At 31.4% G+C, this 16,642-nt stretch overlaps 1 protein-coding gene across 2 annotated transcripts in view; it reads left to right on the top strand.

The window, feature by feature from the left end:
- Nucleotides 1–6,772: 6,772 nt before the first annotated feature.
- The window catches only part of LOC139503593 (cyclin-G-associated kinase-like), a 28,583-nt gene continuing 18,713 nt past the window's right edge, over nt 6,773–16,642 (top strand). Inside the window, exons 1-5 of one of the 2 annotated variants that reach the window (XM_071293399.1) lie at nt 6,773–7,004; nt 13,862–13,923; nt 14,955–15,014; nt 15,721–15,835; nt 16,126–16,265. In XM_071293399.1, coding sequence (XP_071149500.1) covers nt 6,872–7,004; nt 13,862–13,923; nt 14,955–15,014; nt 15,721–15,835; nt 16,126–16,265 — 510 coding nt within the window. In that variant the 5' untranslated portion in view covers nt 6,773–6,871. Of the gene's footprint in view, nt 7,005–13,861; nt 13,924–14,954; nt 15,238–15,646; nt 15,836–16,125; nt 16,266–16,642 lie in introns of both variants that reach the window. The other variant, XM_071293407.1, reaches the window with a different exon arrangement.

Below are 16,642 nucleotides of genomic sequence, written 5' to 3'. Positions count from 1 at the left end.
CTTTTATGAATGTGACCTACCGAATTAGACCATTTACCGGATGTGTTATAACATGAGCAACATGACGGGTGCCACATTTGGAGCAGGATCTGCTTACCCTTCCAGAGCACCTGAGATCACCCCCAGTTTTTGGTGGGGTTCGTATTGCTTGTTCTTTATTGTTATATGTTGTGTCATATGTACTATTGTTTGTCTGTTTGTCTTTTTCATTTTTAACCATAACGTTGTCAGTTTATTTTCGATTTATGAGTTTGACTGTCCCTCTTGTATCTTTCGTCCCTCTTTTATACAGAACACAATCACAACAAGTGTGAATAACTGGAGATGACATACAATGATACAGCAGCGTAACCTAGCAAAACATAAAAGCATAAAATCGTGTAGAGACATCATTCTAACATCGCCCACCGTGCATATGGAATATATATTTCCCAGTTGATACGATATTCTCCGAGTTGATATTCAAGAGCTTGCGTTTTCTATTATGATTCTTGTTAGCTGGTTACTGCTCACAACGAAGCTTTTGAACAAAGAGTTACAAATGAGATGTGTTGACCGTTATGGAATACGTTGTATCTGTGTCATTGATGACCACATATAAAAAAGCAGATGTTGTATGTTTGGCAATGCAGCAACTCTCCACAAGAAACCAAATGACACAGAAATTAACAGCTATAGGTAACCGTACGACATTAAACAGTTAGTATACATCATAGTCAGCTATAAAAGGCTTCAAAATCACAAATGGAAAACAATTCAAATGAGAAAACTAATGACATAATCAATGTAAAAGAAAACAACAAATGAAAGATAAACAAATATGCAATACAACAACAAACGACAACCACTAAAATAGTAGGCTCCTGGGACATGCATATACACACATATATGGCAGGGTTAAACATGTTAGCGGGATCCCAACCCTGTCCCTTACCTTGGACAGTGGTGTAACAGTACAACATAAGAACAAACTATAGAATTCAGTTGAAAAAGGTTTAAGGTTCATGTGGACCCTATGGCTAAAATGGCCGTATTTTCACCTCAAAATTTACTCTGAGTACAGACAAACCTGATAACATAATGTTGATTGCTGTACCTCTATTTTTGACATTATTTTACCTATTGTGTCGGTTGGTTTTTTGTCACGCATCGTTGTCGATATAATGGAATTTGATGCGACTGTCATACAAGTGAGAGGTTTAGATAGCTATAAAACCAGGTTTAATCCACCATTTACTACATAAGACATAAGAAAATGTATGAACTAAGTCAGGAATATGACAGATGTTATCCATTCGTTTGATGTGTTTGAGCTTTTGATTTTGCCATTTGATTAAAGAGTTTTCTTTTTGAACTTTCCCCGGAGTGCAGTATTTTGGTGATTTTATTTTTTACAAACCATATTACATTCTGGATAAAATGTACTGTAAATTTGGTAAAACAATTGGACTTGATGTATTATGTACAATAGTGTTATATTGTTATGCATTGTTTATATTGAATATTGTTAGTTTGGGTGATAAAAAAAATGTCGAATTAAATTTATCGTTTTTCGTAGGGAACCAATGTTTGAGGATTTTGTGTTTCAAACATCTAAATAAAGTACGAAATACATATTTTCCACATTGTGTTAGAGTGTCCTGATCTTTAATCTATGTATTGAAAATCATTCGAACTAAACGTCAATGTTGTAACAAACCAAATTGATAAGAAAGAAGATAAGTTTCTAACAACACTACAGTTAATTGCCCCTTTTGTAACCGATTTTTATGACAAACATTTGAATGGAAAGCCAAAAGTACATTTCTGAATCTAGGAAATTTTGTGATTGTTTGAGCAAAACACATAGATAAGGATATGAACCTGTAATAAAAATATATAGTTCACCTTGCGCAACTGTGTAAGGGTTTTAGAATATTGTGATAGTCAAGTGGATTGTTACGGTCTTTCTTGTTACGCGTGTAACATCATCTTCGTTCGCTATGGTTAGTACGGTAAACGTCATTACCTAAGTCATTACCTTGATGTTCAGTAGTTGTCGTTTGATGATATGGTTCATAAGTGTTTTTCGTTTTTTAAGAGAGATTATACCGTCGGTTTTCCCGTTTGAAGGGTTTTACAATAGTCAATTGTTGGGCTCTTTATATATCTTTATAGCTTACTGTTCGGTGAGAGCCAAGGCTCCGTATCGAAGATCGTAGTTTGACCTCTTATGTTTTTTTTCTTTTACAAATATATTACCATAATATATAATGAAATACAGTATCCTAACGTCATAGAGTAGGCTTACTACAAAAAAGTGTAAGCGGATAAACGCGGGGAAAATAAAAAAATATGGAAAAGTTCAATATTGATATATATATTATTTTGCGAATAAGCATAGTTTTTACCGTATATGCATACATAAATATATAAAAACAAAGAGTTTAAGTCTTATAAAACTTCAAATTGAGCAAAAAATGAAAGCATGTTTTTTTACCTTATTATCTAACTGATTTTTCAAATAAAAAACGCATACAAGGCCAACCGTATACATTATAAAAAAATCTTTTAGTTTGTACATATCTCAATAATATAGTTACATGTTCTGCTATTGAATCATATCGTCTTTCCATATAATAATGCGCTTCCGTATACATTTTTTTATGTAGTTTAAACATATTTTATTGTCCAAACACATTGACAATAGGATTAGACACAAGTTTCGCAACTTAGAACGTCTTCTCCATTACATACAAATGATAAATAACCGAACAAATTTGAAATACATACTAATAACATCATAAACAATATTAATATGGAGACATGAAATTAACAAGAATTTAAACGACATGTCTCATCGATTCCTAAACAATTATCAAAGATTGTATAGCTTTTTTTCTTCTTCATATTATACCACGCTCACTGATGCTTTAACATTGGGCGAATAAGAATGATCCTTTTGGCGTGTAAACAATATAGTTATAAACGAACAGATGTTATATTGATCGAAATGAAATTTACAAATCAAACACATCTACGACCTGAAAACATATTTTTTAAACAAATTTGTAAAAACTGGTTTCACAATTTTAGATACAATTACTGTTCCTACTCTTCTTCTTTACGGTCAACGAGGCTTCAATACTCTAGATTGGTCAGTTCTATTTCTTGTACCAACCGGGAGCGAGTAATCGGTCAAGTTTGACAGTTCAACGAACAATGTAGGGGTCATGAGATGTTGAGGAACTTCCCTGCTTTTAAAACTATTTACTTCTCCCACAATACACTTATCATAGCGGATACCAGAATTGAAAGCTACTTCTTTTCTTTTCTTCGTAGATTCCTCCGGGTCACAAGGTAGTAAAATATAGACCTTATAATTGAAATTAAACATTAATATAAAAGAAAAGGTGGTAAGGGGGTATATTTACAGCATATTTACCTAGTATTGGTACTTTTCTTCATTTATTTGATCATTGTATTAAACCTATTATTTTATATGGTTGTGAGAACTGGGCACTATTAATATAACCCCTAAGAGAAAATCATCATCTCTCTTTGATATATTTAAGGACTGGGAGTCTGAAAAACTTCACCATAAATTTTGTAAATATATCCTTGGTGTTACTAAATTGTGCACTAATATAGGAGTTCTTACAGAACTAGGAAGATATCCTCTTTACATAGACATGTAAAAACAAGTCTTCATGTATTGGCACAGACTTGAAAATTCCTCATCAAACCTGCTGAATAATGCATACAAGGAGTATACGCATTTACATAGCTTAAACAAAGATAATAATTCCTGATACACTAATATACTCTTTTATGGGGAAAAGTTAAACTTTAATTTGGCTTATTGTAAAACCCTAAGTAAATATAAATTCATAAAATCACTTAAACAATGTCTCCGAAACAGCTTTCTTGAGACTTGGAAAGAGACCAGAGATTCTTATTTACAGGATAAAGGTAAATTGAGTACTCATTTTAAATTTAAATTCTCATTTGGTAAAGAAACCTATCTATCTTCTATAAATTCTTAACAAATTTAGATTAAGTAATCACAAATTTAAAAGAGTTGAAACTGGTCGTCATGAACGCAGGGTAAACATGTCAGGTAAAGTAGAGAATATTCCACGATGTGAAAGACTTTGTCAATATTGTAATTTGAATGTGACTGAGGATGAACTCCATTTTTTGTTGGAATGTCCTTTATATGTAACTTCAAGAACCATTTTACTTAATGATTTATTTATGGAATATCCAAAACTAAGAAGACTTAATTCGCAAAACCTATTTATATGGATAATGACAAGTGATGATGATAATTTTATTAAGAATTTATGCAAATATTTGACTTCAAACTTAGAAGTGAGAAATTATACTGTCAAGTAAAAATTAATACAGGTTTTAATGATAATATCTGATGAAGAGTTATCTTTCTTTTGCCGAACTGACAATGTCGTATATATATGGGCGTTTTTCAAAGCGTAACTTTCAGACCGTCCTAAAAATGGAAAATCAACTTGTCTAAAATGTAATTTCAAGAGTTATTTTGAATGCCTCTATTATAGACCTGTTTGTAAACAAAAAGTGCAATATTAAATACTCTTTAATAAAATGATATAATTTTCATAATTTGTGTACTATTTCGTAGGGGACAAAAACGAAACTGCTTCTAAACACACATATTTTTGCAATTTTAAATGTTTCCTATAGACGTTCCAGTTTGTTTACTTTATATACTAGAAAAATCTCATTTTTTTCTGGATTGGAGAACCATTTTGTACCGATAAAGATTAGACAGTACTTCACATATGAAGGTACACTTGACTCATGTTATGTAGTGGACATTTTGATGCGTTTCGTAGTTGACAAAACCGTATCGTAGCGGACAAAAAGTTTCGTAGTTGACATCAACCCTATTCTATGTTAATAAAAACATAATAAAAATAACATGAAACTAACCCTTATTATTTGTTTTGCACGGATATAATTGAAAAAAAAAGAGTAAAAAAAAGACTGCATGGTAGTGGGAGTGTCCACTACGAAACGTTTTTCTCCCATACTTGTTTCGTAGTTGACCGTTTCGTAGGGGACATATTAACATGTTTTAATTTCCCCCCACAATTCCTATATTGCAATAGTAACAAGACTGATTGTATTCATCAAAGCATGTTTTAAGCTGTACACTGATATGTTTTTCATAATTTTAAAACCAGATACTGAAGGAGATTTGACCCGTTTCGTAGTGGACATACACAAAAATACGGTATCACTCTGGTCCATTTGATGTGCTCAATTTTTCTTACCAACGATTAAATTGCCGTTATAAAAGCATCACTTCTTTTGTAAGACCCTAATGTTTATATCTCTTGAAAACAAAAATTACATTGATTTTATAAAACTGTTTATTAGCAATTTTTAATGACTTCGTTTCGTAGTGGACATTTTGTCAGGGACACTCCTTCTGAAATTAAAAATCCTATGTTAAAAGCTGTTTATTAAAATGATGTTGGCTCTAAACATACTTTTGAATTATTAAAGAACTTATATTAAGTAAAAATAGCATTTATTTCTACATTGTTTACGATATTTTAGAGTATGGATGTTGAACAGGCGGTCTAGGGACATGCCATTTTGGTTGTTTTCTACCATTCAGGAATCAATATCTTATCAATCCCTCTAAAAACTAAACTGCTTCTTTGCTTAAAAATGTTAATTCTAATTCAATGTACTGACTGTACAAAAAATTACTTGCAAAGATCAAACACATTTTTTTTAAAGTGGCTAGGACAAGAAAGTGCGTTTTTATTGAAAAACGCCCATATACTGTTCTTTTGTTTTTATATGAATCTTATTATATATTATATTCATATTGTTTCTAAACATGTATTTATGTTTTGATTTGTCTATTATGATTTATTTGTTTGTAATTGATATGATAATAAATAATTGATATGCCTATAAGGGCCCTTTGATTAGGAATTAAACATATTTTATTTGATTTGATTTGATACAGCAGGCCATCATTTATCTGTTTAGTCATACTATTAAGAAATTAGCTATTATAGCTATGTTAAAAAGATATTGATAACTGAAAGATTAAAATAAATAAAATTGGTGCTCAAAAATTTACAGTGGATATATTTACAAGACAAGACAAGACTAGACAATATTTTATTTAAGTCTCACCTCTTCAATATATAAAACATGCAAACAGTTGATAAAACAATGATCATAAAACATACAAGAGCCACTCTAAAAAGAGTTATGAGAGACTATCTAAAATGTATATACAGTATTTACACTAAAACTAGCTATATAAAATACATTTTCTTTTACATCAGTTTAATTACTTGCATTTATTACATGTATAGGTAACTCATAAACTGTTAATGTGACTTATTTACAGTGACTAAATCATTAAAAATTGTTACGATTGGATGTATAAAAAAACAGTAGCTTCCACATGTTTGTACATGATATATGTAATAGTATCCTCAATCTGTGGTCCTACTAATATACAACCTTGACCCACACACTCAAGACTAAGTCACTTGAAGTCAATGATTGAGTCAATCCGCTGTAACTGAAACAATTTATGGTCTTTATTGCGTTACTTTAAACTGGTTGTTTTTTTCGGTTATATGTCATCTCATAAGGTCGTAACTAATTTCATTTTTAGTTATATATATTAGAAACTCTTGGTTTTTATAAATCGAAATCAATATTTGGTTTCTGATAGCTCACCATCTTTTAGTGTGAGAATACATTTATTAGTTGAATGTTTATGATTATCGCAAATTAAATTACTTCCGGCAAATTGACGTCACCTCTCTACGCCTGTCACAATGTCCAGATAGTCTAAATCATAAAGCAAAAAGAAATGACAGACTTTTTCAAGTCGGCGTTTGGGATAATAAGCGGTGGTGGTCCCGGTGGTGCTGAGAATGATTTTGTTGGTCAAATGGTTGAGCTGGGAAATCAGAAACTCCGTGTGAAAAGGGTCATTGCAGAAGGTAACTTCACGACTTTAATATCAACATTCACACTTTCGTGCCTTTTATGTTTGTGACTTTGCAAACAACCGAGAAATCATCTATTATGAAGCGTTAGAAATCTTCTTCTTGGACGCCTCTTTCCTCTCTACGTCAATTTACAATTATCAATTAATAGATTATTAGAATTTTAAGTCTGTCATTCAGAATATTGATGTATTATAAATCGAACTGTTCTTTTAATCTGAGACAAGGGGTCCTACTAGAAAAAGTGCCTGTGGAAAAAAATAGCCCCTGGCGAAAAGAAAAGGTGCCCTGTGAAAATATACAGATATTGTACAATGTTGTATTGGCATGAGACAACCTTGTGTCGATGAAATAAGTTATGGACATTGATTTTTTTTAACTTGAGACAAGTATTTTGCAAATTCAGATAATAGACATTTGTAGTAAAGCGCAAAAACAATAATGTATGAATGCTATTTCAAAAGAGATAATAATGGATCACAGTTTATGCTGAAGATTCATCAAATGTAAGACATCAAAAGTGCATTAATTTCGGTTAAATTAATTAATATTTATTTATTTATTTATCTAAAGCAACTTAAATTTCACAGATATGTATTAATTTAACCGAAATTAAGAGTTACACATAATAAATCAGCAAATAAAGCAGTACTTTATGTGTACCATATAGTTAAAACAAGGGGGTAAAAAGCAGGAGTTTGGTTTAAATTTAAAACTAAGCATTAAAACCCTGATAAGCATAGCCATTAAAACAGTTTTAGTTTTATAAAAAAAACCTTAATAAATCTAGATACTATATCAGCATCTGCATATCATACATTTACTATTGTTAAAAAAGCGCTAAAAGTAAAAAGCTAATATTAAAACACTGATAATCATAGCCACTAAAACAGTTTCAGTTTTAAAAAAATTGTAAGGGTACCGCAGAACCCATCGCACCTACTTTTGCTAAGAATCCAGGATCATAAGTTTATGAATCTAGTAATTGTTTTAAAAACTTAAACTGCAGACTGTATGTTTTTTAAATTGGAAGAAAAACTAAGTCCATTTATAAGTAAAATACAGATAAACAGGTTCAAAATTTGAACAAAATTTCCTTCTAGATACTAGCTTTTGATGATCATAAACAAGCTTCTGTTCAAGTTTGGTACAAATTCATGATAGTGAAAGAAAGTTATTAAAATTTCTTAATAACATGGTCATAATATGAAACTGGAAGGCTGGGTGTCAGAATAAGAGGCCATAAAAGGTCCAAAAAGAAGCATTTTTCTAGTTTACAGACAATAACTTGTGTTTAAGTGTATGGATCTCTCTGAAATTATACTATAAGCTTTCATAATACAAAGGTTAGGCTGGAATTGGGTTTTGGGGTTCTTGGTCGATGGGGGTTTCTATAAGTGAGGGGCCAAAAAAGGGGTCCAAATAAGCATTTTTGTAGTTTTCAGTCAATAACTTGTGTTTAAGGGGGAAAATCTCTCTGAAATTTATACCACAAGTTTCCATTCTTCACAGGGAAGGTTATTGGGGTAATGGATCAAATCATTAAGTAATTAGGGACAAAAAAGGGGAGAAACAAGGTTTTTTTCTGGTTGGAGGTAAAAGCAGTGTAAGGGAGGTAATCCAATTCCAATTAAAATTTAGAGAATACTGTTATATATATTTATATATATATATGTTTGATAATGATTATTTGAGTACCTCCCTTACACTGCTTGAAAATTATGTTAAAGGAAGTGATACATGTAATTGTCTTGAGATGTGTTTGAGTTCTGATACTTGGAAGATTCTTTTAAAATTTTGAGTTCCTACTGTTTTGACTGAAAAGATTATAGCTTGAATAAAAAAGAAATGAATGTTCACCGACGAATCAGATTAATTTACATTCATTTTAAAAATGAGTATCTCAAACACTACTTCGCGGATCTGCCATGCGCTGAAGAGAAAATCACAAGAAATCTACGCGAGATTGCGTTTTCCTTCATTCATGAATGATCATGAATGAACATTTTCCCGCTCTACTTTTACCTGTTTACTATATCATGTATATGTACTTACGTAAACGTGGTAAAATCCCGAGAGTATCGAAAGAATCGGGAATGACTGATTAAAATGCGAGAACAAGTTGACATTTTGACCAAGCCGTCGGATAATTGAAAAGTGATAAGTGATACTATAAACAAAACATAGGTGAAGAATATAAAATACTCGATAATTAAAATTAAATTATACATGTCTTACGTCTCACGCCAAGGACGAGTAAAGGTAAATACCGGATTGGATAAAAAAAATAAAAATTAAAAAATGCATTGTTTTTGTCTAAACATCGATCGGAAGATTTTGATGCCAAAAATCATTTGAAAACTTAATTCCCGTTATTTAAATACTAATTGTTTCACATTCCAAGCATGCCCAAGTGGGTCAAACTGACAGCAGAAAAACATTGACCCAACGTCAGTTCTTCTTCAGTCTTCTTCCAATAATTTACATCGTACCACTGGTGTATTATTGTAAATTCGTATTAACCCTTTGGCTAAAATGGCTGCATTTTCACCCCAAAATTTAGATAGATAACAGACAAACCTGTGCATCTGGAAAAGTTTTAAGGCATACCATGCCATATATAAATAGATTTCAATTGCTTTGTCATCCAAACACAGTGGCAATGATTACCGTAATATATCAAATGAATGGCTTAAAACAAAAATTCTCAAATGTTATTTACTCATAAGACAATGCTTAATTTCACAACAGCAACTAAAATGTGTTACAGGTTATAAGCACCTCTATGAATCTAGTGTATATAATTTTTTTATTCCTGTGGTCATACTGCTGTTGTTATGCTCCCAACGTATTGATTTTTTCCTTGTTATGCTGTAAGTATGTACGTCCTTCCCTTATTTGTACGTACATGTACCTCCATACATCCCAAAATTCGTTTCTGTTCTCTTACTTTAGTTTGCCTGAACCAAATTGTATGAAACTTATACGCAATGCGTATAACCACAATTCACAAGTCAAGTTTGAATTTTAGTTTCGTCCCTTTTACCATTCTAGAGTTTTATGCTACTTTACAAATAGGAAAGTTTCTGGAAATTTTAGTTTCTGAACTCTAACTTTAGTTTGTCTTAACCAAATGCTATGAATCTTATACACACTGCATGCTCATTACCACAAACACTGATCAAGTTTGAATTTTAGTGGCTATAGTTATACCATTTTAGAGTTATGCCCCTTTACATATGTAAAAAATTGCTGAATATTTTCTTTCAGTTATTTAACTTTAGTTCGCTCAACCAAATGTTATAAAACTTATACATTGTAATACTTTTAACAATAAAACAAAGACCAAGTTTGAATTTTGGGAGAGTAATTTTTACTGTTCTAGGGTTGTGCCTCGTTACAAATGGAACCAGATGCTCCGCTGGGCACATCTTTATACGACCACAGAGGTCGAAACCCTGAACAGTTGGGGCAAGTATGGACACAACATTGAAGCTTGAAATAGCTCTGAATTTGGATTGCGATCAAATTTTTGACATAATATATAGGTTTCTGACACAAAACAAATGTCAAGATCTTACAAATCTATTGCGCAAAACTGTGTAATTAGAATGTATACACAATGCTTATTACCCCATAACTCAGATCAAGTACACATTTTGGTAGCGTCACATTTACAGTTCTTGAGTTGTGACTCTTTATAACATTAATGCTAGCGGGGGCATCATTTGTGTCCAATGGAACGTTACCTACTTTTGATAAAAGCCTTTAATATAAATTCACTTTCATTACAGTTGTATTGATTTAAGTTACTGTAACTGTCTTATTTATAAAAAAAAGGATGCAGCATTTTTTGCAAAGAACCAATGCTATCCAAAAGAGTTCAAAGGAGGAAAATGTATTAATAACTATAGGCCACCATATGGTTGTCAATAATGAGAAATATTTGTACCATATACATGTAGAAAACTATAAAACTTGCCCCGATAGGAAACATGTGAAGCAATTCAAACAAAAAAACTTACGTATTAATTTACTAAAAACAAATATGAAGGATCTAAACCAATAGAAAAATACTAATTCACAGGCCATGTGTATTTTTTTTTTTTTTTTTTCAAGAAATTAACAGAGATTTCTGTATATTTCGATATTTTAGATCTACAGTTTTAGGTTGCAATAGAAAATATCAAAACTTTTTATGACAAACCTGAAAAAAGTGATTTTTGATAATTACTGACAAGACAATGGTTTAGTTTAAAACATCCAAGCTGTGATGAAATACATTTTTGAAATAATACACTTCTATAACCTTTTTGGAATAATACACAGCTACAGTTGCAAACTTTCCAGAGGTGCTATCCAGCACTTTGATTTGTTTATATCTCTGAAACTTAAGCATTTAGAGCAAATCTGAACAGTGGCAAAATGTTCATCAGATTTAGATATATCTGCCCAGAAATTTTCAGACAAATCTGACAACCAGTTGTTGGGCTGCTGCCCCTGAGTTAGTAATTTTACCAAAATTTTGCAGTTTTTTGCTATATCTTAGATATTATTAAAGTATCTAATAATATCTAGTACTATAAATTATGATTTTAACCTCATTTTACATGATTTCCAAAGCATCAGTAAATAAAGGTGAGCCACACATGCTTTTGAGAGCCTCTAGTTATATTCATTACTGGTATACAGTTGTTTTTCCTATTTGAATGGTTTTACACTAGTCATTTTGGGGCCCTTTATAGCTACATGTAGGTACATGGTGTGAGCCCAGGCTCTGTGTTGAAGACTGTACTTTGACCTACATGTATATTATAATGGTTTACTTTAACAAATTGTGAATTGGATTGAGAGTTGTCACATTGGCACTCATATCACATCGTCTTAAATATCTACTTAAATTTGATAAAAAAAAAACAAACAAGGAAAATCAAGGAATTTTACGAAATATCACTTTTTTTCATGGTTTGTTGCCAAGGTAACTAGTAAACATGAAAATTTGTTTTTATATTCTGACTACCTGGTTCCTTAGTCTAATTATGACAAATTTAAGAATATGTATGATCATAATGATAGCTTTTAAATTTTCAGTAATATTTGGGCCAAAAAAAGACCTCATTGCCCCTACTCCTTCATGGGAAATTCTTGTTCTCTTGTATGTATCATACTTTTAATCAGTAAGTACATCATGTACATACTCAATATGTCTTTCTTGGTTTTCTTGTGTTGATGGGTCACTGTTTCATTTCCCTATACCCTGCTTCTCTTTTTATTCATCATGTTCATATGTAATTCCAAATTTAGTAATTGAAGGCTTTCATGCAATATCTTAATAGACCAAATACTGATACAACAATCATGACAATACCAATGCCCCAACACAGTTTTATGGTATTGATGACAATAGAATGCAACTATTGATTCCTGAATGTGAGTGTGGTGTAGTATTAATCAATACACCAGAAATCTGTCCTAACCACTGCATAGATCAATAACCTTAACATTCGGCAATTATACATCATTTGATTGGTTGATTGTTTAACCAACATAAGAATCATTGATATTATTGAAAGACATTTTCTATATAATTCAAGTAGGAATCAAGACATATATTATTTCTTGCATGTACATGTATTATGATTTTTTTCACAGCTTTGGAGAATAACCTAAAAGTTTTTTCATATTCATGTTAAAAAGCAGTAACACCTGACAGGACCACAATAACAATTTTGTAATAGGAAACTTTATTTGATATTATTCTTTGAATAATAGAGTTCTTATTAATATAAAGACTTCATAATCCATAAATATTTTTACAATAGATTTTACAAATAACTGTGTTAATATTATTACATAAATAAGTCTTGTAGACGTATTTCAATTGATGTAAACTGATTATGTATGGAATACTTTAATACCTGATATTGTAAATTTTGGATACTAGTGTTTTTAGCTCACCTGGTCTAAAGAGAGCTTTAATAGATTTAAAATGAGAAATTTTAAAGGCAAAAATGATCAGCAAGACAATTTACAAATAAGTCAACTATCCAAAATCTATGTCTTGTATAAGTTATAGCCCCTAAGTGAAAATGTTATCAATTTTTGTCTATTTTCATGAAGATATGTAATAGAAAGAGAGAAAGTTTAGACACCAAAAATAATCAGTAAGACAAGACAAGACAGCTGAACATGTCAGTAGACTCACTACACATGCTATATGTACAAAAGAAAATGATGAATTCTTCACATTTTTGCATTTTTTGACAAAAATTACTGTTAAAGTAGAGATTTAAAACTATAAACAGTATCTAGAGATAAACAGTATATATGATCAGATAAAAAGATCTACTAACAAGCCACATCATTGCACATAGCTCTTCTATTTTCATTTTGAAAGACTAAATTTTGAAATAAAAAACACTTTGAAACCAATTTTGAATATATTTAAGATGCACTTAGCCAAATAAAAATCAGTTCTTAAAGATTTCATGGAAACTTTTATCACAATCATAAGCAATTGATGTCATTGTGCATATATACAATGTACATTTTTTTGGTATAAAGTATTTCTTTGGTTTCTTTAGGTAAATCATGAATTGCATAAGGGGATGATGGTTTCTTGTATAGCTTTGATCACTTAATATCTAGCTTTATATTTGACAGGATATTAGTTCAGAAGGTGTAAATTATATTTTATTTTTTTCAGGAGCTGTAGTTTCTTTTACCACAAATTTTACCCTACTTTATGAGAGCTATTGGCATTTTTTCTTAGTATTTAATGTGGGAAAGGAGATAATTGGTTAAAACTAAACCTTGGTGTGTTTTATAACCTACATGTCTGTTTATTACAGGTGGATTTGCCTTTGTTTACATTGCTCAAGACACTACCAGTGGAAAGGATTTTGCTCTCAAGGTAATTAACTCAGACATGTATGTCAATTAAATCCTGTCTTCTGACATCAAGATAAGTGGGGCCCCAGTAGCCATGTGGTCTTTTTATGCCCCACCTACGATAGTAGAGGGGCATTATGTTTTCTGGTCTGTGCGTCCGTCCATCCTTCCGTCCGTTCGTTCAGGTTAAAGTTTTTGGTCAAGGTAGTTTTTGATGAAGTTGAAGTCCAATCAACTTCAAACTTAGTACACATGTTCCCTATGATATGATCTTTCTAATTTAATTGCCAAATTACAGTTTTGACCCCAATTTCACGGTCTACTGAACATAGAAAATGATAATGCGAGTGGGGCATCCGTGTACTATGGACACATTCTTGTTACTTCATATACTGTATCACTAACACGAAGGTTATGAGTTGGAACCCTGCATGTGGAAGGCATGTTTGACTCCATTGTGAATTGACTAGGATTGTCAGTTTTCTTGCAGAATGTCATGGTCCCTCCACAATAAAAAACTGACTGCCACAACATAGCCAGTAGCACTGAAAGTGCCAAACACAGACAAATTGTCACAATCAATCAATCAAAATAAGTGTCATGGTCAGATAGCACTAGTCATAGTTCATCATAGACAGTATTTTACATTAACATTACATCACAACAGTGTTTCATGGGAAAATAAAAACTAAGATATGAGATTTTAATATTTAGGAACCATTGTTATATACATGTACATACATGTAGTAGTTGCAAAATATTTATTCTACAACTGCATCAATCAGATATAAAAATTAATTGTCATATGGGACCTTCAGGTCCACGAATACTAGATACTGTTGTGGTGAGTGGCATGGACATATTGTAATGTAAAGCCATATTACCGCTAGTATGATAATTCAGGAAACTTTGACATTCTTTCACAAAACCAAATTGAATTTCAGGAGGGTGGTTAGGTGTTCAAAGCTAACTTGAATACTAGCTACCATTTGCAAAGAAGATTATTGTGACATTAGAAATACAATATTCATATGATTTTGATTATATTTTCAGAGGTTATTAGCCAACGATGAAGAAAAGAACAAAGCAGTATTAGAAGAGATAAGATTCATGGTATCCATTACTATAAATACTACAGATAACATGGATTATCTATATGTTGGTAGTACAAGAAGAAAACATACTGATAAGTTAAATGTCATGTTTTATATAATTGGCTTATAGTATGTCTGTCAAAAGCTTTTAGTCAAGACTGAATAGGTTTCTGGTTAGGGACAGGAAAATAACCATGCAATAAGGTTTAATTAGCATGGTAGCCTGTGGTAGATTTTATTATGCCCCCGCTGTAGCGTAGGGGCATTAAGTTTTACCCTTGTCCTTCTGTACGTCAGTCAGAACATCCAAATTTTGGTTTCCGTTCTCTAACTTTAGTTTGCCTTTCCCAAATGTTATGAAACTTATACACAATGCCTTTTACCACAAAACACAGACCAAGTATGAATTTTGGGGGTGTTGCTTTTACTGTTCTAGAGTTATAAATGCCCCTTTACAAACAGAAAAATTGCAGAATTTTTGTTTCAGTTCACTTTCTTAAGTTTGCCTCAACCAAGTGTTATGAAACCCAGATCAGATTGGGTAAGTGTCACTTTTACCCATCTTCAGATATGTCCCTTTATAACTTTATATGACTGCAAGTGGGGGCATCATTTGTATCCCATGGACATATTCCCCGTTTATTGAATAAGATATACATTTGATACATGTAAAAAATAAATTATCGTAAAAACATATTAATTATGTTTCCTTAACCACTGCCTAGAAAAAGTTAACAGGTCACAGTAATATTGTTCAATTCATAGCTGCTGCATCTATCGGTAAGGAGGAATCAGGACACGGCCAGGCTGAATATCTCTTACTGATGGAACTGTGTGGTGGTAAGTTTACTACATTTACTTTACTTAACAAAGAAATTCACAGACCTAAAAAAAAAAAAAAAAACACACAAAAAAATAACATAAAAAAAAGACTTCACGATACATGCAGATTTGTACATTTCTTAAATGGAATTTGTAATATGGAAAGTTGAAGATTTAAAAAAGAGAAAAAATGCAGTGTAAATATTCAGTTTGAAAAAAAATATTAAATTCTTTAAACAAACAAGTCCTACTGAACAAACAATAATTCATTAAAATTTGATAATAATGATTATGTGATAATTTTACAGGTGGTCAGTTAGTAGATATTATAAATAGAAGACCTGGTCCTTTACCATGTGACCAGGTGTTGTTATCTTTCTATCAAACATGTCGAGCAGTACAACACATGCATAGACAGAACCCACCTATAGTCCACAGAGATCTTAAGGTGAGATAACTCTAGATTTTAATAATCATTTAATGGTAGAATATACATTTACAATCCACAAATTGTAATCATCATGATCATGAAAGGTCTAAATAGGTAATATATACACACAGAATCAATATTTTCATTATAAACTTAAACTTTTTCAGAAAAATATTGACAGAACCAACAAAAAGTTTACTAAGATATTAGAGTAGAATAAAGCACATCCATGACCATAGAGTAATGTGTGAATTTGTTTATGCCTCAATAATTTAAAACCTTTTGGTCGAAATTCAGCAAAATTGATGAAATTTATTTCATTTTATGATTTTTTTTGGTCTTCTAAATCAGTGTTAACTGAAAAGATAATTTGAAATAGACTTCATTGCAAACAT

Source organism: Mytilus edulis, chromosome 1 (genome assembly GCF_963676685.1).
Source record: "Mytilus edulis chromosome 1, xbMytEdul2.2, whole genome shotgun sequence".
NCBI classification, from domain to species: domain Eukaryota; kingdom Metazoa; phylum Mollusca; class Bivalvia; order Mytilida; family Mytilidae; genus Mytilus; species Mytilus edulis.
The sequence above is the reverse complement of the archived record's forward strand: the minus strand, read 5'-3'. Positions and strand labels throughout refer to the sequence as shown.